The 23,141-nt window shown below is 38.5% G+C and overlaps 1 protein-coding gene across 1 annotated transcript in view; it reads left to right on the top strand.

Annotated features, from left to right (window-relative positions):
• Window positions 1-11,196, top strand: part of LAMA2 (laminin subunit alpha 2) — a 603,358-nt gene extending 592,162 nt beyond the window's left edge. Inside the window, exons 63-65 of the mRNA XM_060029982.1 lie at window positions 283-413; window positions 9,171-9,393; window positions 10,929-11,196. Of these exons, the coding sequence (XP_059885965.1) occupies window positions 283-413; window positions 9,171-9,393; window positions 10,929-11,086 (512 nt within the window). The 3' untranslated portion in view covers window positions 11,087-11,196. The remainder of the gene's footprint in view (window positions 1-282; window positions 414-9,170; window positions 9,394-10,928) is intronic.
• The last annotated feature ends 11,945 nt before the right edge of the window (window positions 11,197-23,141 follow it).

Raw genomic sequence — 23,141 nt, 5'->3', positions numbered from 1 at the left:
ACCTCCACCATGTGTCAGATACTTTGGTGAGCACAGAAATAAAATGGTGAGCAATATAGGCAAAGTCCTTGCCCTCACAGAATTTATATTCTAGGAAGGAAGGCAGCCAAGAAAATAAGCAATAACTATAAATGGTGGGGGTGTAGGCCACACGAAAGTCTGGAACTTATAGTTGTCTAACACATGAATTGAAAGCTAATAAAACCATGGCATTGTACCAATTTGAATTAACAGTTCCTAAACTCGAATCCACAATTTTTTAAAAATGTTTTCATTTTACAGTTGATGGGTTCAAAGTAGGATTGGACCTTCTTGTAGAATTTGAATTCCGCACAACTAGAACCACTGGAGTTCTTCTGGGAATCAGCAGCCAGAAAATGGATGGAATGGGTATTGAAATGATCGCTGAAAAGGTAAGCATCAGCAGTCTAAGCATTTCTGCTCTCTTCACGATATTGTCGTTTACATGTAGAAAGCTCTATTTTACTTTTAACATCTTTATTGGAGTATAATTGCTTTACAATGGTGTGTTAGTTTCTGCTTTATAACAAAGTGAATCAGCTATATGTATACATATACCCTCATATCTCCTCCCTCTTGCGTCTCCCTCCCTCCCACCCTCCCTATCCCACCCCTCTAGGTGGTCACAAAGCACCGCGCTGATCTCCCTGTGCTATGCGGCTGCTTCCCACTAGCTATCTGTTTTACATTTGGTAGTGTGTATATGTCAGTGCTGCTCTCTCACTTCGTCCCAGCTTACCCTTCCCCCTCCCCGTGTCCTCAAGTCCATTCTCTACGTCTGCTCTATTTTGAAGCCCTGCTCTTGTCTTTGTTGGGAGAAAGCTAGATTGGATCTTTTCATCCTTCTGGATTATCTCAATTCTTGTGTGTTTTCAACACACTTATTTTGTAGACCAGTGTAAACTTTAAATGTGCTAATTCTACGGTAAGCCAACTATGCTAATAATGGCCGAAGTGGTTTTGGTTCTCAAGCTAGTTACTGTGTGGTTAAAAGTAAAGTTATTCTCCTCTTTATGAATACATGCTCTATGAAGCTATCAATTCCAGTGGGGAAAAAAAGGGCTTAGATTGTCTAAAATCAGTCTTTGCCTCTTATAACAGGGTAGGCACCGCTCAGAAATGAAGATGTCTAGCTGACATATTGATTGCTCAATTTATTTAAAAGCATCCACATACCATTGCACAATAGAACAAATTTATAATAAAGTTATATTAGTAGAATATAAAGTATTGTGCCGGTTTGCTCACAATGGATAATCTAATTCTAACTGCCTTTTCTGTCCCTACCTGCAGTGAGATAACCAGTTTTCATGTACTTTGTACTATAGGGCACAGGTAAAAAGAAGGCGGCAAAGCAAGCAATTTCACAAGTTTCCTATTTGCCTTTGCAACAGGAATCATACTTCAGCTCTGTTCACATTTCCAATCCTAGGGTGCCGTTGCCTCCCAAGAAGAAAAACCACACACTGACCTAAAATACGCTTTCCTTATCCTCTTCCCTCCTTCCTCTCAGTCTTCAAACCATCCTCAAAGGCAGTAAAGCAAAAAGATCCAGGAGCACAGAGACAAAAAGGGGTAATAAGCAACACTTAATAGTTTTGACAGGAAAAAAAAAGTCTGGAGCTGCCGAAGAGGCAAGAGACTTTTTCTTCCCTCTTTGTTTCCTGGTGGGTGAGGAGAGGGGATTAAGAGCGCTGCTTAAAGGAGCTCCAGAGACGGGCGCGAGCCGCGGCTAACAGCGCGGACCCCAGAGACGGGCATGAGACGCTAAGGCTGCTGCTGCCACCACCAAAAAAGCCTGTGTGCGAGCACAGCTCACTATCCACACCTCCCCTCCCGGGAGCCTGTGCAGCCCGCCACTGCCAGGGTCCCGGGATCCAGGGACAACTTCCCCGGGAGAACGCACGGCGCGCCTCAGGCTGGTGCAATGTCACGCTGGACTCTGCCGCTGCAGGTTCGCCCCGCATCCGTACCCCTCCCTCACCTCGGCATGAGTGAGCCAGAGCTCCCAAATCAGCGGCTCCTTTAACCCCGTCCTGTCTGAGCGAAGAACAGACGCGCTCAGGCGACCTACACGCAGAGGCGGGGCCAAATCCAAAGCTGAGCCCCTGGGAGCTGTGAGAACAAAGAAGAGAAAGGGAAATCTCTCCCAGCAGCCTCAGGAGCAGCGGATTAAATCTCCACAATCAACTTGATGTACCCTGCATCTGCGGAATACCTGAATAGACAACGAATCATCCCAAATTGAGGAGTTGGATTTTGAGAGCAAGATTTATTATTTTTTCCCCTTCTTCTCTTTTTGTGAGTGTGTATGTATATGCTTCTGTGTGAGATTTTGTCTGTAGAGCTTTGCTTTCACCATCTGTCCTAGAGTTCTATCCGTTCGTGTTTTTTTTTACATTTCTAAAAAAATTTTTTCCTCAATAACTATTTTTTTATTTTAATAACTTTATTTTATTTTACCTTTATTTTATTTTATTTTCTCCTCTTTCTTTCTTTCTACTTTTTCTCCCTTTTATTCTGAGCCGTGTGGATGAAAGGCTCTTGGTGCTGCAGCCAGGAGTCAGTGCTGTGCCTCTGAGGTGGGAGAGCCAACTTCAGGACACTGGTCCACAAGAGACCTCCCAGCTCCACGTAATATCAAACGGCGAAAATCTCCCAGAGATCTCCATCTCAACACCAACACCCAGCTTCACTCAACGACCAGCAAGCTACAGTGCTGGACACCCTATGCCAAACAACTAGCAAAACAGGAACACAACCCCACCCATTAGCAGAGAGGCTGCCGAAAATCATAATAAGTCCACAGAAACCCCAAAACACACCACCAGACGTGGACCTGCCCACCAGAAAGACAAGATCCAGCCTCATCCACCAGAACACAGGCACTAGTCCCCTCCACCAGGAAGCCTACACAACCTACTGAACCAACTTTAGCCACTGGGGAGAGACACCAAAAACAATGGGAACTATGAACCTGCAGCCTGTGAAAAGGAGACCCCAAACACAGTAAGATAAGCAAAATGAGAAGACAGAAAAACACACAGCAGATGAAGGAGCAAGATAAAAACCCACCAGACCTAACAAATGAAGAGGAAATAGGCAGTGTACCTGAAAAAGAATTCAGAATAATGATAGTAAAGATGATCCAAAATCTTGGAAATAGAATAGAGAAAATGAAAGAAACATTTACCAGGGACCTAGAAGAACTAAAGATGAAACAAGCAACGATGAACAACACAATAAATGAAATTAAAAATACTCTAGAAGGGGTCAATAGCAGAATAACTGAGGCAGAAGAACGGATAAGTTACTTGGAAGGTAAAGTAGTGGAAATAACTACTGCAGAGCAGAATAAAGAAAAAAGAATAAAAAGAACAGAGAACAGTCTCAGAGACCTCCGGGACAACATTAAATGCACCAACATTCGAATTATAGGGGTTCCAGAAGAAGGAGACAAAAAGAAAGGGACTGAGAAAATATTGGAAGAGATTATAGTTGAAGACTTCCCTAATATGGGAAGGAAATAGTTAATCAAGTCTAGGAAGCACAGAGAGTCCCATACAGGATAAATCCAAGGAGAAACACGTCAAGACACATATTAATCAAACTGTCAAAAATTAAATACAAAGAAAACATATTAAAAGCAGCAAGGGAAAAACAACAAATAACACACAAGGGAATCCCCATAAGGTTAACAGCTGATCTTTCAGCAGAAACTCTGCAAGCCAGAAGGGAGTGGCAGGACATACTGAAAGTGTTGAAGGAGGAAAACCTACAACCAAGATTACTCTATCCAGCAAGGATCTCATTCAGATTTGGTGGAGAAATTAAAACCTTTACAGACAAGCAAAAGCTGAGAGAGTTCAGCACCACCATACCAGCTCTACAACAAATGCTAAAGGAACTTCTCTAGGCAAGAAACACAAGAGAAGGAAAAGACCTATAATAACAAACCCAAAACAATTAAGAAAATGGGAAAAGGAACATACATATCAATAATTACCTTAAATGTAAATGGATTGAATGCTCCTACCAAAAGACACAGACTGGCTGAATGGATACAAAAAAAATACCCATATATATGCTGTCTACAAGAGACCCACTTCAGACCTAGGGACACATACAGACTGAAAGTGAAGGGATGGAAAAAGATATTCCATGCAAATGGAAACCAAAAGAAAGCTGGAGTAGCAATTCTCATATCAGACAACATAGACTTTAAAATAAAGACTATTAGAAGAGACAAAGAAGGCCACTACATAATGATCAAGGGATCGATCCAAGAAGAAGATATAACAATTGTAAATATTTATGCACCCAACATAGGAGCACCTCAATACATAAGGCAAATGCTAACAGCCATAAAAGGGGAAATCGACAGTAACACTTTCATAGTAGGGGACTTTAACACCCCACTTTCACCAATGGACAGATCATCCAAAATGAAAATAAATAAGGAAACACAAGCTTTAAATGATACATTAAACAAGATGGACTTAATTGATATTTATAGGACATTCCATCCAAAAACAACAGAATACACATTTTTCTCAAGTGCTCATGGAACATTCTCCAGGATAGATCATATCTTGGGTTACAAATCAAGCCTTGATAAATTTAAGAAAATTGAAATTGTATCAAGTATCTTTTCCGACCACAACGCTATGAGACTAGATATCAATTACAGGAAATGATCTGTAAAAAATACAAACACATGGAGGCTAAACAATACACTACTTAATAACGAAGTGATCACTGAAGACATCAAAGAGGAAATCAAAAAATACCGAGAAACAAATGACAATGGAGACACGACGACCCAAAACCTATGGGATGCAGCAAAAGCAGTTCTAAGAGGGAAGTTTATAGCAATACAATCCTACCTTAAGAAACAGGAAACATCTCAAATAAACAACCTAACCTTGCACCTAAAGCAATTAGAGAAAGAAGAACAAAAAAACCCCAAAGTTAGCAAAAGGAAAGAAATCATAAAGATGAGTTCAGAAAGAAAGGAAAAAGAAATGAAGGAAAGGATAGCAAAGATCAATAAAACTAAAAGCTGGTTCTTTGAGAAGATAAACAAAATTGATAAACCATTAGCCAGACTCATCAAGAAAAAAAGGGAGAAGACTCAAATCAATAGAATTAGAAATGAAAAAGGAGAAGTAACAACTGACACTGCAGAAATACAAATCATCCTAAGAGACTACTACAAGCAATTCTATGCCAATCAAATGGACAACCTGGAAGAAATGGACAAATTCTTAGAAATGCACAACCTGCCAAGACTGAATCAGGAAGAAATAGAAAATACGAACAGACCAATCACAAGCACTGAAATGGAAACTGTGATTAAAAATCTTCCAACAAACAAAAGCCCAGGACCAGATGGCTTCACAGGCGAATTCTGTCAAACATTTAGAGAAGAGCTAACACCTATCCTTCTCAAACTCTTCCAAAATATAGCAGAGGGAGGAACACTCCCAAACTCATTCTATGAGGCCACTATCACCCTGATACCAAAACCAGGAAGGATGTCACAAAAGAGAAAACTACAGGCCAATATCACTGATGAACACAGATACAAAACTCCTCAACAAAATACTAGCAAACAGAATCCAACAACACATTAAAAGGATCATACACCATGATCAAGTGGGGTTAATTCCAGGAATGCAAGGATTCTTCAATACACACAAATCAATCAACGTGATACACCGTATTAACAAATTGAAGGAGAAAAACCATATGGTCATCTCAATAGATGCAGAGAAAGCTTTTGACAAAATTCAACACCCCTTTATGATAAAAACCTGCAGAAAGTAGGCATAGAGGGAACTTTCCTCAACATAATAAAGGCCATATATGACAAACCCACAGCAAACATAGTCCTCAATGGTGAAAAACTGAAAGCATTTCCACTAAGATCAGGAACAGGACAAGGTTGGCCACTCTCACCACTCTTATTCAACATACTTTTGGAAGTTTTAGCCACAGCAATCAGAGAAGAAAAGGAAATAAAAGGAATCCAAATCAGAAAAGAAGAAGTAAAGCTGTCACTGTTTGCAGATGACATGATACTACACATAGAGAATCCTAAAGATGCTACCAGAAAACTACTAGAGCTAATCAATGAATTTGGTAAAGTAGCAGGATACAGAATTAATGCACAGAAATCTCTGGCATTCCTATACACTAATGATGAAAAATCTGAAAGTGAAATCAAGAAAACACTCCCATTTACCATTGCAACGAAAAGAATAAAATATCTAGGAATAAACCTACCTAAGAAGACAAAAGACCTGTATGCAGAAAATTATAAGACACTGATGAAAGAAATTAAAGATGATACAAATAGATGGAGAGATATACCATGTTCTTGGATTGGAAGAATCAACATTGTGAAAATAACTCTACTACCCGAAGCAATCTACAGATTCAGTGCAATCCCTATCAAACTACCAATGGCATTTTTCACAGATCTAGAACGAAAAAGTTCACAATTTGTATGGAAACACAAAAGACCCCGAATAGCCAAAGCAATCTTGAGAACGAAAAACGGAGCTGGAGGAATCAGGCTCCCTGACTTCGGACTATACTACAAAGCTACAGTAATCAAGACAGTATGGTCCTGGCACAAAAACAGAAATATAGATCAAGGGAACAGGATAGAAAGCCCAGAGATAAACCCACACAAATATGGTCACCTTATCTTTGATAAAGGAGGCTGAATGTACAGTGGAGAAAGGACAGCCTCTTCAATAAGTGGTGCTGGGAAAACTGGACAGCTACATGTAAAACTATGAGATTAGATCACTCCCTAACACCATACACAAAAATAAGCTCAAAATGGATTAAAGACCTAAATGTAAGGCCAGAAACTATCAAACTCTTAGAGGAAAACATAGGCAGAACACTCTATGACATAAATCACAGCAAGATCCTTTTTGACCCACCTCCTAGAGAAATGGAAATAAAAACAAAAATAAACAAATGGGACCTAATGAAACTTAAAAGCTTTTGCACAGCAAAGGAAACCATAAACAAGACCAAAAGACAACCCTTAGAATGGGAGAAAATATTTGCAAATGAAGCAACTGCCAAAGGATTAATCTCCAAAATTTACAAGCAGCTCATGCAGCTCAATAAGAAAAAAAAAAACAACCCAATCCAAAAATGGGCAGAAGACCTAAATAGACATTTCTCTGAAGAAGATATACAGACTGCCAACAAACACATGAAAGAATGCTCAACATCATTAATCATTAGAGAAATGCAAATCAAAACTACAATGAGATATCATCTCACACCAGTCAGAATGGCCATCATCAAAAAATCTACAAACAATAAATGCTGGAGAGGGTGTGGAGAAAAGGGAACACTCTTGCACTGCTGGTGGGAATGTGAATTGGTACAGCCACTATGGAGAACAGTATGGAGGTTCCTTAAAAAACTACAAATAGAACTACCATATGACCCAGCAATCCCACTACTGGGCATATACCCTGAGAAAACCATAATTTAAAAAGAGTCATGTACCAAAATGTTCATTGCAGCTCTATTTACAATAGCCAGGAGATGGAAACAACCTAAGTGTCCATCATCGGATGAATGGATAAAGAAGATGTGGCACATATGTACAATGGAATATTACTCAGCCATAAAAGGAAACGAAACTGAGCTATTTATAATGAGGTCGATGGACCTAGAGTCTGTCATACAAATACCGTATGCTAACACATATATATGGAATTTAAGAAAAAAAAATGTCATTAAAACCCTAGGGGTAAGACAGGAATAAAGACACAGACCTACTAGAGAATGGACTTGAGGATATGGGGAGGGGGAAGGGTAAGCTGTGACAAAGTGAGAGAGTGGCATGGACATATATACACTACCAAACGTAAGGTAGATAGCTAGTGGGAAGCAGCGGCATAGCACAGGAGATCAGCTCGGTGCTTTGTGACCACCTAGAGGGGTGGGATAGGGAGGGTGGGAGGGAGGGAGACGCAAGAGGGAAGAGATGTGGGAACATATGTATATGTATAACTGATTCACTTTGTTATAAAGCAGAAACTAACACACCATTGTAAAGCAATTATACTCCAATAAAGATGTAAAAAAAAATAATAATAGTTTTGCCAGATTTTCAACACACAGTTTCAATGCATCTTGTCAGTGTTGCTCTTCACCTGATTATAACCACAGTTCCCTGCAACTTGTCAGGGTGTCGAGTTCCATCACAATGCATATGGATTTCTCACCAAGCTCTTTTTATATGCCAAATTCCCTTGTTACAAATTTCACCGAATATAGCAAAATCTTAACTAATATTTACATCACTGTATAGTTTACAAACTTTTCACCTATTTACTTGCACTTTTAATCTTCTTTTTAAAACCCCTATTTCTTTTCTTTTACCTTGTCAAATGTTTTGCCAAACTGACTGTTTTTAATGTTTCAATGTTTCTTTTCTTCATCAGCTTCAAAAGAATTCTGCAATCTCAAGTTTCAGGGCCCATTCTGTGTTACTAAAAACAGATTTTTCTCATTTAGACAAGAACTCCTAGTCTAAGTTCTTCATTGTTAAGAATTGAACTGGCCTTCTGGCTCAAAGTCTTTGGTAACTGTGACATGAAACTTGCCCCAAAATGTAATTTATGTAACTCTCAATCCTATATATAAAATAGATTCCGTGAAGGAAAAAATATACAATTAAAACATCAAAATCTTAAAAAAAAAATCATCCTTTCAAATGAATTTGTAAACCAGATTCCTAAGAACTCCCACACTCTAAAAAGATCTGTGGTAGAATTTTTCCCAGTGTATACTACATCCTTTTTTTGTCACCCGGCCTCAAATTGTATTTCACATTTTCTGAAAGCAGAGTTATTTATTACCCGCCTCATACGTCTTGCCTATTGCTCCCAACAATGTCCGAAAGTAAAGAGCATAATTTGTGACTCCTGGTCATTAAATCTGCATTTTAATTTCTGTCAAGTTTTTTTTTAAATTTAATATGCCTAAGTTATTCATTTAAAACTATTTCAGCTAATGACTTTTCTAGAGATAATTTTTACTCCGTGAACCACCGTGACACCCTTCCAATGAAACCATCTGTGGCTGTTCAATTTCCTGCTTTCTAGCTTATGTTTCATGTGGACAATGGCGCCGGCCGATTCACTGCTGTCTATGATGCTGGGATCCCAGGGCATTTGTGTGACGGACAGTGGCATAAAGTCACGGCCAACAAGGTCAAGCACCGAATCGAGCTGACAGTAGATGGGAACCAGGTGGAAGCCCAGAGCCCAAATCGAGCATCTACATCCGCTGATACAAATGACCCCGTGTTTGTTGGAGGGTTCCCAGGTGAGTGTTGCCTACCCCAGCAAGAATATCTTTGCTCTGTTTTGTTAGTGGTTTTGAACACATTTATATTCTATAAATACATTCAAGAATGTGTGCTTAAGTATACTTGCTTCCTAGCTTTAGAATCTGCTCCAATAAATAATACATTATCTGACATTTCTAGTGTGTAAAATGAGCATTTTACTTATATAAACCACATGGGACTGAACTTTTCATGATTGCCTCCAAAATTTCATTCATGGGAGATGGAGGCTAGAGGAAATGCATTTGGCTTATAAAGATATGAGGCATTTAACAGCAATCAGGGCCAGAATCGGTGTTCTTTCTCATTTTTAAAAAATTAATATACCAGAGGAATCATTAAATGTTATGGAACTTATTTCCTCAAGTTCTGGAAATCATTGGGTTAAACATAGCTAATTTCCCCCTTAGGCTATTATAGAGTTTATATGACAAAGAAACCCAAGCAATAAATCTGCATTCAAAAATACCTCTCCAGCACATTAAATATAGCATGTGAACCACAGAGAGTTACCCAAAGTGCCTATAAACAAGAGTGCCCAACTTGATAAGAAGTAAGCCAACAGCCTCTTAATAAATACTGTAGTAATGCAGACTGCTGGAATGGTCTTTCAGTATTTTGGCCAGAGAAACCTTTGTCCCCATTTATATAGAGCTCCTCTCCTTAACAAAACAAGCAAAATGTATATTAAGCAGCAGTTGATGATGGAAAAGATATAGAAGCCATGGGGACCAATTCTGAGTTCCTCTTTCCAAAATTGCTCCTGGGGTTTGGAAAATATCTCCTTCTGGGAATTCCCTGGCAGTCCAGTGGTTAGGACTCTGTGCTTCCAATGTAGAGGGCATGGATTCGATCCCCGGTGGCTCGGAGAACTAGAATCCTGCATGCCTCATGGCGCAGACAGAAAAAAAAAAAAAAAAAAATTTCGGGGACAAAAAGAAAAAGAAAATATCTCCTGCTTCAATCAGGACAAACCCCAAGGTATTATGAAGGAGGTAATATACTTCTCCATTTACAGTCTACGAAATGGGATCTTAGCACCTAGTAGGCCTGCTAAAAGAAGGGACTCTCTCCTTAAGAAGAGAAAGATTTTGTGTGAGTTCACAACAAACTTAACCATTTGGGATTTATCTTTACAATGGAAGAAAGTAAAAAAGTCACCATTAAAAGTCCATGTCCTAATTCAGTACTTAAAGTATTTGATCAGTTACTTTGGTTCATTAAATAAAATTTAATAATTTTAATTCACAACTGTAAACTTGTCCCTTCCAAACCAAATTCTTTGATGTCTTCAAATGTGTAATTATAGATGTCTCCATATTTCATAATACATAACTATAAAAAAGTTGATGTTTCCCTACCAGTTTAACTGTTAGTAAAGCTAAGAACAAAATCACTAACTTTACGTAAAATAGCATTCCCATTGCATCTTAAGCTAACAGCTGACTTTGAAGCATGCTCTTAACATAGTAGCTGAACTTCAAAACTGAGCCCTCCCTGCTTGGTTTTTCAGAGGGCCTCAACCAGTTTGGCCTGACAACCAACATTCGTTTCCGAGGTTGCATCCGATCCCTAAGGCTCACCAAAGGCACGGGAAAGCCATTGGAGGTGAATTTCGCCAAGGCCCTGGAACTAAGGGGTGTTCAACCTGTATCATGCCCAGCCAACTAATAAAAATAAGTTCAACTCCAAGAAGCGTCCTCCAAAACAACCGTATCAAGTAAAACAAATGTATTTTACTTATGTATGTTATTAAAACTAATTTGTGCATGCGTATTAAATTCCTTCTGTATTCTGATGGTGCTAATTCAGACCCCAGACTGAATTTTAATTCAAGTTCTTTCTCAAGTCCATAAATATTAAACCATTTACTGCATTCTAAATAATTGCTTGTTTTGCGTGACTTGAAGGATAAAAGGCAACTGATCATAAATTGTTGAATTTGCAACATGCCCTGGAGTCATCTCAAGAAGAGCTCAGATGGAATTTGTGAAGGCAACACTTTTTTTACTAACTCCTATTAATACTTCTGTCATCCTTTTTCCATGTACGTCAGCTTTGGCTTTCTGTCGGGCCACTGAAAACACAGTGGGTTTCGGGTGTGTGATGGGAGGAAATGAGCTCCCTTTCCCCGTGTTTGCGAAAAGCATTAGCAAGTCATTTCCCTGATCCAGATTCATTATTGGAGGATTTAACTAGCTACATGAATGGATACCTTTTTAGGCTTAAGGTGGAGAGTATAGATCAGATTCAGGCCACAGAGCTTAATTACTTGATTTGTTCGTTTGATGATGACTTATAGGCTTTGGGGAGACACCAGAACCAAGCTCCAGAATGACAATTTGGCACACATTTGATACTACAGTACTGAGGCTCTGGACTCTTGAAGTTTCCAGTGACTATCACAATCTACAGAGGAAAATCACAGAGGAATAATGCTGAAATGCAGTTTTTACCTATGAGGAAACAACAAAGCTGAAACTTAAAAGGCATACACCATTGGGTCTTTTTGAGTTGCAATTTAACCTAACAAATTAATGTCCTAAAAAAACTGCTGTGTTTTCTCCTTCTTTTACCCACTATTTCAATCATCTTCAAAGGGATCTGTGAGAAGACAGGCCTAGATTTTATTCATCAACTTAAGGAAACGTTTCATTTGCCACCTGCAGTAGAAATAGTTGTAGTCTAATAATGCTGAACATTTAAAGGAATAGATTTTCCTCACAGTGGTAATTTTAGCAAAAGAAGAATAATCATCTCTGACAGTGTTATCCACAGGGGAAAAGGAGGTGCTGTTTCTAATCAAGGAGATGACTAACACACTCTTAGCATTTCATCACTGGCCAGTTGCTTGACCCAATTTGTCCACACAACTTCACTCTAGAGCAAGCAGTTCTCAGCCCTGGCTCCATTTTGTAATTACCAGGCAAGCTTTCAAAGAACTGGTGCCTGGTCCAGCGATTCTGATAGCCTAAGCATGAAGATTTTGAAAAAGCTTCCCAGGCAATTCTGAAGGGCCGTCAGGATTGAGACCCACTGTTCTAAGAGAAAAGGTACCCACTATGGCAACAAAGAATTGTGGAGTCATTTGAAAAATCTGCTGTTAACTTTGTCTTGGCCATTTTCACACACACAAGAAAATAATGTAATATTGTATCTAGTTAATGCCTTTTGACCAACCTCTAAGCAATAAAATCCTTTGAAAACCAATGTGTTTTGAAAGTGAAGGTATTACTTCTGCACTGGACACTGACATGACTTTTGGGCTTATTCTGGATAATGAATAGATAAGCAGGAATAAAGATGCTAGGCTACTAAATTAAAAGCTAATGCCATTCTTTCCTGAATCTTGAAACAAAAGATACATAAATTTGAAAGCAAAGGTACTTAATCAGCACTCCTATCAGAGTCAAGCCCTGCCGGAGTCAACTTGTACATCAGTGCCTTAGAAAGGTGTAGTTGGAAGGATTCTTTGAGATCAATAAATACAGTGATTCTTAAGTCTAGCTAGACATTAAAATTGCCTTAGGTACTTAAAAAGAAAAAAGAAAAAATCTTACATCTGAGTATCACCTAGACCTTAAAATATAATCTCTGGGTAAGGCCCTAGCATTGGTATTTTCGAAACATTTCCACTTTATTCTAATGTGATTCTAAGGCACCCAGGGAGATTTAATGGTGTGCTCAAAATCCCACATTAGTTAAGTTTACCAAAGTAGTCCCAAGAAATGGATCTGGACCCGAGCAGCTTTCACTAAATCAGGTAATTGGCTAAAGTTGTCCATACAAAATCCACATTCGAAAGTGGCTCATGAATTTGTATGGACAAAGCTTGTCCAAATTCTAAGATGAGAAATAAAGAAATGTTGTGAAAGGGAAAAGTTTCTCTAACATATTTTAAACTAATTTTATACCTCAAAAGAAAACACAATTTTTATTTCAAAACAAGGTAAAATGTTTTTTTCACCCAACTTTATCCCCTGTATAATGTCCTCACCTCCTGCCACCTACAGCAATCATGAAGAAAGCAGAATACTTTTCATTTGATTTTTTCTGAACACCCATTCCTACCAGGTTGTCGGCCTTCTTTAAAAAGGTGCTTTGCACTCTAGAAGAAAAACATTTGTGAGGGGAGTTTTATTGAAGTTGCCATGGTGAACACTGCTGACAAAGGAAAGTAAGGAACAGAGCAGATTTCAGCCCCAAATCACCAGAACACTGGCAGACACTTAAAGCTTCAGTGGTTTTAAAAATCATAACTGTTTTCTCCTTCTTTGATTTAGCCTATTGTCTCCAACTACAGAACTCTTCTAGGTTTTCTGTTTAACAACAGAGAAAAAGACTACTTTGACAAATTTTAAAATCCCTTGATTTTATGTGAGTTAGTGAATTATTTTGTATATAAAATTGGTATCTACAATTAACGTGAAAACAAAACACAATACTCAGTCTTCATAAGTACAGAAGGTAGTCTTCTTTTCCACTACCATTTGCAAAGATATGACTTGTTACTGATGCAACTTTTTTATCTCTGTTTTTCAATCTTTTTATCTGTGTTGAGTCAAGAGAGAAATACAAACAAATATACTGTACTCATTTGCTGGACCTGAGATTAGTAGGTACCACAAACCAAAGGGCACATGAAGGTAAGGGATGCCCCAGGCTGGGCCCTGAATGCCATTATTTTGGAATCTTGACACGCAAGCTGGTGACTCAGATCTCTCTTTTGCTTTTGTGCCAGTTATCTAAGTTAACATGACATCTGTGCCCATTACTGAAGTGAAAGTGTGGCATGAATTATCTCCCTCCAAAATTCATGTGTTGAAGTTCTAACCCTCAGTACCTCAGAATGTGACTGTATTTCGAAATGGGTTCTTTCAAGAGGTAGTTAAGGTAAGATGAAGTCAAATGGGTGGGCCACAATCCAACATGACTGATGCCCTTCTAAGGAGAGATCAGGACACAGACAGGGCTAGAGAGAAGACCACGTGAAGACACAGAGAAAAGAGGGCCATCTATAAGCCAAGGAGAGAGGCCTCTAGGGAAAAAACAGCCCTGCTGACATCTTGAACTGAGACTTGTAGCCTCTAGGATTGTGAGAAAATTAATATCTGTTGTTTAAGCCAGCCAGTCTGTGGTACTTTGCTATGGTAGTCCCAGAAAGCTATCACAAAGCCTTTCTGCACAGACACACAAGTACATACCTAAAGCATCAGCACATTTCAGGTTCCCTGAAGAGTGACATGTACATCAGAGAAATCAATTGTTTTGAACAGTGACTATTATCACTTATGTAAGTGAATAGAAAAAAAAAAATCGAGACTTAAAAAAAATATAAAAGAATTTTCACAACATACTTAAATAGAGGAAGTTGGTTTATACATGCTTGGGGATATTAGGAATAGCTAGATAGCAATTATAAATCACAGAAATAATGTTCTATTCAATAACACCACTTACTGGACTTTTCAGGAGAATAGGTTTTCTGGAGAGCCAGTTTGTATATTCAGGTTTAGGGAACTATTCATTTGCCCTTGAACAAATCAAAGCTCTGCTTTATTTGGGAAAGTTGTCTCCCTGGAGCTCAGCCCTTCTGCAGGGACATACCTAATGATATATGAGGTGGTGGCAGTGGAGGTGGTGAGAAGTAGATTCTGATATATTTTGAAGGTGGATTGGTATTTCCTGAAGGATTGCCTATAGAATGTGAGAAAATAAGGTACTGATAACTTCTGCTTATCTGAAAGGATAGAGTAGCCAATATTGGGGGATAGGGGATATAGGTATAATAGCCTTTTTATAGAAAGGAAAAGCAGGAGTTTAGTTTTAGATGTGTTGAATTTAAGCTGTCCATTAGATATCTAAGAGCACTGTACTATAGGCAGTTGAATATACAAGTCTGGAGTTGAGGAAAGAGGTCTAAATATTTATACTTAGATATAACTATGGAAGTCATCCAAATGTTTATATAATTTATAACCACTAGACTGACTGAGTTCACTAAGGGAGTGAGTATAGACAGAGGATTATGGACACTCCAACATAAAAATATTGAGAGAACAGGTGTCAGAAAAATTATGCAGAACTTGACAATAGGCAAAAGAAATTGCTAAGTGTTCATTCAGTGCAGAACCAGGCTTGACTTTCTTTTGACTAGGCTATTTTACAACTCTATAGGGTCAAAGATTTCTTGCAGATTTTTGTCTAGTAGAGATGTAAATAGTTTGTTTTGTTTGGTGGCAGAGATAACCCCAAAGGTAACAATTTTGTATCTAACTGAAAAATCTTATCCTAATATTCCTTTGCTTATGTGGGTGTTTGTAGCTTCTCAAATGCTCTTTAGACCAGTTTTAACATCTTACTGGTTTCCTCATTAATTAATGAATTAAATAAAATCTTTGACATGGGTTCACATTATATTTGCCTGAGGGTCATGAATATTTAACCTTTTGAAAACTATACTGTAGCAGGGGAAGAGGAACCAGCTTAATTTAAAAAATCTAGGTCACACAATTTGTTCATTTATAATTGAGTTTTCTTAATTCCCTAACCCTATGATTCCATTGCTACATTTCTTGTGAAATAGCAAATGTTGGCAAGAATGTGGAGAAAAGGAAACCCTTGCACACTGTTGGTAGGAATGTAAATTAGTGTAGCCACTGTGGAAAACAGCATGGAATTTTCTCAAAAAACTAAAAATAGAACTACCATATGACGCAGCAATTCCACTCCTGGGTATATATCCAAAAAAACCAAAAACACTAATTTGAAAAGATACATACACCCCAATGTTCATAGCAGCATTATATTCAACACAATAGCCAAGATATGGAAGCAACCTAAATGTCCATCAACAGATGAGTAGATAAAGATGTAGTGTATGTATATACAGGGGAATACTACTCAGCCACAAAAAAGAATGAAGTTTTGCCATTTCCAACAACTTGGATGAACTTGGAGGGTATTATGCTAAGTGAAATAAGTCAGACAGGGAAAGACAGATACTGTATGATATAACTTATATGTGGAATCTAAAAAATACAACAACCTAGTGAACAAAAAAGAAACAAAAAAATAAGTATATAAGCAACAGCAAATTTGTTGATAAATTCCTTTTGTTTGGTCTCAATATACAGAATGCACACAAATACTTTGAAATTTTAGTAATGTGTTACAGCATCAGAAATAGGTCAAAACTATGATCTGATGTTTGCAATTCTTATATTTTTGTGTTTTAAAATATCAATTGGTTAATTTTGATATTTTTTGTTTCTCAATGACAATCAAAAGAGGAATTTTTACACTACTCCATGCAGGCACTTCTCAAAAATAACACATTGTTACTGTGAATAGTTTAGTCCCAGTAAGTAAAAAATAAACGATATAATTTAATAATTTATTTTCACTCATAAACTGGTTTCTAATATATTATAGACAATTACAATGCATCATATAAAAATTTTTATCAGATGAATATAAATCATGCATCTGATGATGCAAATTTGCCAAAATTAACTTCATAATAGTCAAAACATCAAGGTACCCAGAATTGCTCTGTTGGGTAGTAAAACAACTGTGTAACTGAATCATTATAACGTTTATCTGGTTTTCATTTACTGGCATGTACTGTCACTTGATGTGCTCCAGTGGGCTTTCAACTGTGTAGTTAAGGGAAACATTTCAATAATTATTTTATTTTGTATAATGCCCTTTTAAGTGGGAATAGAAATATTTGCTATTTTGCCTTTATGAGACAAAATTCCTTTGAGTACAATCATAAAAACCCTGTGGGGTAAAAATCTCCCAGTGAGGAAGTACTGCTTTAGCAATAATTTTCAAGTTATATTGTTGAGACACATCAGTGGATCATGAGGTCAAATAACAGGATTATAAAGGAGCAACATATATAATAAAGTTGAATGGAATAGAACAGAACAGAATAGACAACATCAAGTTGAATTGTACGGTAAGTATTGTTTTGTAAAACTTGTTTTACATATGTATGTGTGAATATGTATATATGCTGGATCATAATGTAAAGTATATGTAAAATGTATTTCTGTAGGTTACGAGTTTAAAAGTTTGAAGTAGAGATGATCAGAAACAATAAAATAGGAGGATAAAATGGGAAGAGAAGAATGGGGATAAGGAAATTTTTTTCAGGGAGATTAGAATAACAAATTTGTAAAAATTAGGTACTAATCCAAATTATATCGGTTTAAGCCAATGTAATGTACACTATTAAACTGAATTCTTAAACTACATTAGAATATTTAAAAGTGTAGCTTAATAAATAGCTTCCCAGATGTGACTGCTCTGACTCTTGGTACCAGATACCAAGAGGTTCAGTTGTATCCAGAAGCTCATCTCTGAAAAGATGTGGTAACAAAAAGGAAGAGTCATGGGAGAACAAAGTGCTTGAAGGAATAATTGAACAGGAATATAACAGGAACCAAAGACATTAGGCACATTAATATGAAGAGTTATTTTTTTTTAATTAAAACATTGCAAAGGGCTTCCCTGGTGGCGCAGTGGTTGAGAATCTGCCTGCCAATGCAGGGGACACGGGTTCGAGCCCTGGTCTGGGAGGATCCCACATGCCGCGGAGCAACTGGGCCCATGAGCCACAACTACTGAGCCTGCGCATCTGGAGCCTGTGCTCCGCAACAAGAGAGGCCGCAACAGAGACAGGCTCGTGCACCGCGATGAAGAGTGGCCCCCGCTTGCCACAACTAGAGAAAGCCCTCGCACAGAAACGAAGACCCAACACAGCCAAAAATAAATCAATTTATTAAAAAAAAAATTGCAAAAATTCCATTTTCTTAGAAGACTCTGGAAAGTAGAAACCCTACCGAAATTTTTTAAAAGGCCAAATAATAAGTTGTTCAGATCAACCTTTCAATTAAGAATAAAATATTTCTTAGGATGCCTTTCTAAAAACCACACTGAGATACAAACTAATGAAAGTTACACAATTGTGAGAACTCATACAAAATAAAATATTGGAGAAGATAATATGGTCTATTTTGTGTAGGTTTTTAAAATCCTTTTGAAGGTGAAAAAAAAAAAAAGGTACATTTACTGAATGTGCTGAGTTGTAGAAGACATCTGCCTCAAATCTATCCCTCTTACGTTTGAGGACCTACCCTTCCCACTATCCCTACTGAAGAAATAGGTGCTAGTTTTGGGTGATTCATCAGTGAATCGCATCCCATTCTCCTGCTTACATTGACTGGGATGATAAGAAATCCAGTGAGAATCAATGAGCTTTCTGTTAGGCCCATTTGAAAATATACAACCTCTCTCTTGAGCTAAGGCATAGTGTGCACAAGGCTGTGATAGCCGGGACTGTTGCATCCAATTTGCTAACATGAGAGGAGAGCCCAGATCTGCCGAGGGATCACAGGATGGAATCTGAGGATGGGACTGGTAATGCATGAAGGAGAGTGGAGAAACCGTATCGTCAGTGAGTAAAACCTCATCTGAAGGTTGTCGTAACTCTGGTCTTTTCAACTACGTGTGGCACGACAGTTTTCTGTTGTTAAAGCCAATTATCAGAGTTTTCTCTCACTTGGAACAATCGGTTCTAACAGACACGTCATCTACGTGCTGGGCACAACACAATCTCCAAATTAGTCTTCTCAGCAGCCCTTCATGGCAGTGCTGTCATCATCCCCGTTTTAGATATGAAAAAGACAGAGGCTTAAAATAATTAAGTGACGTCCAAAGTCACCCAGCCAGGAAGTCCTGGAACCACTGATTTTATATTGAAAATATTCATATTAGGTTCAATACTTTCTGAAAGTAAAGTCGTAGATTATTATTTTCTTACGTTTATATTGCCTTTTAAAAAATAGAACTTGCCGAATTAAGTTGAAAAGTAGTTATTGTGAGCCTAGGAGTGTTCTCATTGAGAAGAGAGAGAAAAGCTATCATTCCAGATCTTTCTTTCCACAAACATTTTTAACTCCTAAAACATACAGGCACTGTTGAAATGAGAAGCATATATCTTATCCAAGTTTCTTTAGCGTGTAAGTAAATCCATTAAACCAGCCAAAGCAACACAAGGGTGTGTATTATCACAATATCAGGGGTTTTCATGGAAACCAAGGAAGCAACAGAAGCCTGACCCCTCATAAGGATGTGCGGTCAAGGACTGAAAACCCTCAGGTTCCCCAGCAGCTATTCTGCCTCCATCTCTGCTTCCCACTGGGTCGCTGCTTCACTCTTCCCTCTTTCCAGATGGAATACCCTGCTACGGCCGCCTGTATATAGACAACTTCTGATTACAAAAGTCATTTTCAAGGACCCCACAGAGAAGGACTAGATGCTCTTGATCCAAATTTGAAATTCCCTAAACAGAAAGCATCTTTGGCTAAGCATGAATCCAGTGTTGACCGCTTATGATCAAATCAGTGTGGCCATGGGAAGAATCAGATAGGACAAATATACCTGTTTATAACCCTCCCCAGTGGCTGAGGCAGGAGGGATCCCAGAGAATAGGGAGATTGACTACATAGAAACTCAAAAAAAACTGTTCAACTATCACACAGCAGCAAGACAAAGTCAGTGCTAAATTTAGAGTACATAGAAGTTCAGGGGAGAGGGGGTTCTGTGGGGCTGCTAGGAGAGGCTTTGAGTCCCTGGTGGAATTCTGACTCTGATCCAACTTCTGATCACCAACTTCGACTCAGCACCCGACTCCAATGTGTGGGGTTTTTTCCCCATATCACCAGCTGGGTGTCCTACAATTTAACTAGTTCTAACACTATCTACCTAGAGATGGTGTCAGATCCCACAGGTTAAAGGCTCAGCGGCGCACAACTACCCCAATCCCCTTCGAATGGCAATCGCAATTCCAGGCTGTCACCTGTGATTCAGAGGTTCCGACCACCTCCTCCTTGGGTTCAATTAATTTGCTAGAGCAACTCACAGAACTCAGAGAAATCTTTTACTTACTAGATTACCAGTTTATTATAAAAGGATAAAACTCAGGAACAGACGGATGGAAGAGATGCATAGGGCAAGGTATGGGGTAAGAGGTATGAAGCCTCCATGCTCTCTGATCATGCCATTCTCCCCAAATCTCCAAGAGTTCATCAGCCTGTAAGCTCTCTGAACCCCATCATCTTAGGTTTTGATAGAAGCTTCATCACATAGTCATGATTGATTAAATCGCTGGCTATTGGCCAGATACAACCTCATCTCCTCTCTCCAACCCAGAGGTGGGGTCGAGGATGGTGGATATGGGACTGGAACTTTCAACCCTCAGATCACATGTTTGTTTCTCTGGGCAACCAGCCCCCGTCCCTAGGTGCTTTCCAAAGGTCACCTCATTAACATAACAAAAGACAATTTTTATTGCTCTCACACCTGGGAAATTCCAAGGGTTTTAGGAGCTCTGTGCCAGAAATGGACAAAGACCAAATATGTAAATATTGGTAAATCACTATATCACAGACTTGAACTTGGCCTTGAGGGATTTTCAGAGAAGGAAAGGTAATCCAAACAGGGAGATCTGAAACCTGGACTCCTACAGAATGTGATCTGATGAATGAAAGGATCATATTTTGATAATATATCTAACAACAGAAACAGGCACTGAAAAAAAAAAACTGGCATGTTAAAACTACCACTTTTTTGATATTCCCAAAGAACTTATAAGATTTATGCAGTGTCTCATAGAATCCTTCCAAAAGACAGATGATAAATGAAATAAATGAAAGTTTTATCACCACAACCAAAAAATATTTAGTCACTGATTAAATGATAATGAGTTTTTAAAATCCTATCTCCCCCTGCTTTTAAAGAACCTCACCTGCCAAATAAATCAATCTAAATTGCTCCATAACTTAAAGGTTTACTCAAAATGCTTGGTTTGTGTTTATTGCAGTCCACATAGTGCAAATATGAAAAAAAAAAAACTAATTTACTTAACGGAATGTCTATAATTGACTCAATCTAATGTATTTCTGAAAAATTAATGAAGCTACTTTTCCTCATGGCAGTAAGACAGATATTAAATAAAAACATCTCTCAAGAGTGAAGAGTAGGGACTTCCCTGGTGGCACAGTGGTTAAGAATCTGCCTGCCAGTGCAGGGGACACGGGTTCGAGCCCTGGTCCAGGAAGATCCCACATGCCGCGGAGCAACTAAGCCTGTGCGCCACAACTACTGAGGTGTGCTGTGGAGACCATGAGCCACAACTACTGAGCCCATGTGCCACAGCTACTGAAGCCCACGTGCCTAGAGCCCATGCTCCGCAACAAGAGAAGCCACTGCAAATGAGAAGGCCACACACCACAATGAAAAGTAGCCCCCGCTAGCCTCAATTAGAGAAAGCCCGTGCGCAGCAAAGAAGACCCAACCAGCCAAAAATGAATAAATACAGAAATTAAAAAAAAAAAAGAAGAGTGAAGAGTAACCCAGTAACCTCTTTCTCATTATCAGCAAACACTTTATGAACACATACAAGTGGATATGGTCACTGGACCCACAGTCATCTCTACTGAATTAAAGTAGATTGTTTTCCCAAATGGAATAAAAATTGTAAAACTCATATAACAACCTTCATTTATGCTTTCTAGATCAAACATTCTAAAATGAGGTAGTAATATTCATAGTGTGATAAATTATTAAATGCCTTTTCCACCATTTTCTCTTTCTCTGATTCTCCCCCTTTCTCTGCCTTTCCACTATGTCACCCTTTCATTTAAAAAATCTAATCTTGGTGAATGCCAAATTAAGATCAATGGACATGACTATTAAAAATAAGAAAAAGTGAAGTTTATCGCTCCTCTTTCATCTAGCACCTACTACTGAGTGCCTCCTACATGTAACATATTGGCTACGTGCTGGAGACCCTATGTTGAATAATATGGATGGATTCCCTTGTCTCTTTCATTCTTTGGGGAGAACGAGGTAAGTAATGCAATAAAATAAAATAAATGACATTATGCATTGGTCAAAGCCAACACAAATATAAACATTAATATAACCTATGTACTTCAGTTAATAATCATTTATTAATATCATTACGTCAACTGTTACAAGTGTACCACTCTAATGCAAGATGCGCATCACAGGGGAAATTGTGTGGCGGTATGGGGTGAGGAGGGTGGGAGCAGGGGAAGAAGACATAATGGGGATTCTCTACTTCCTACTCAATCTTGCTGTAAACCTAAAATTGCTCTAAAAATTGTCCGTTAAAATAAAGTCAGCATTCTGCCAGTCGAAAATATAAGATAGAGATGTACGGGTGGCTAACAGTATCTATAATGGGTGAGGAAAATAACTATGTTCCTTTATGAACATGTTGAATTTGAGATATGAAGCATCCCATGAATATGTCAGTCATTGGCAGTTAGACGTGTGAATCTTACACTTAAAAAAAAAGATCTGGGCAAGATATATGAATTTGAGAGGCAAGGACTCAAGGACCTATGGAGATTAGTAAGATCTCCTAGGCAGAGAGCAGAGAGAGAGAGAGAGAGAGAAACAGAGACAGAGAGATACTGAGGACCAGGCTTGAAGAACCAACACATTTAGAGGCTGGACACGGAAGTGGTGATGTCAACAAAGTAGAATGAGGAGCAGAAAAAGATTTCAGGAAAATGTGGTGTCAGAGGGAACCCCCTGGTGGTCCAGTGCTTAGGACTCCATGCTCTTGCTGCCGAAGGCCTGGGTTCAATCCCTGGTTGGGGAGCTAAGATCCCACAAGCCACAT

This window comes from Delphinus delphis, chromosome 14 (assembly GCF_949987515.2).
Source record: "Delphinus delphis chromosome 14, mDelDel1.2, whole genome shotgun sequence".
NCBI classification, from domain to species: Eukaryota; Metazoa; Chordata; class Mammalia; order Artiodactyla; family Delphinidae; genus Delphinus; species Delphinus delphis.
The sequence above is the reverse complement of the archived record's forward strand: the minus strand, read 5'-3'. Positions and strand labels throughout refer to the sequence as shown.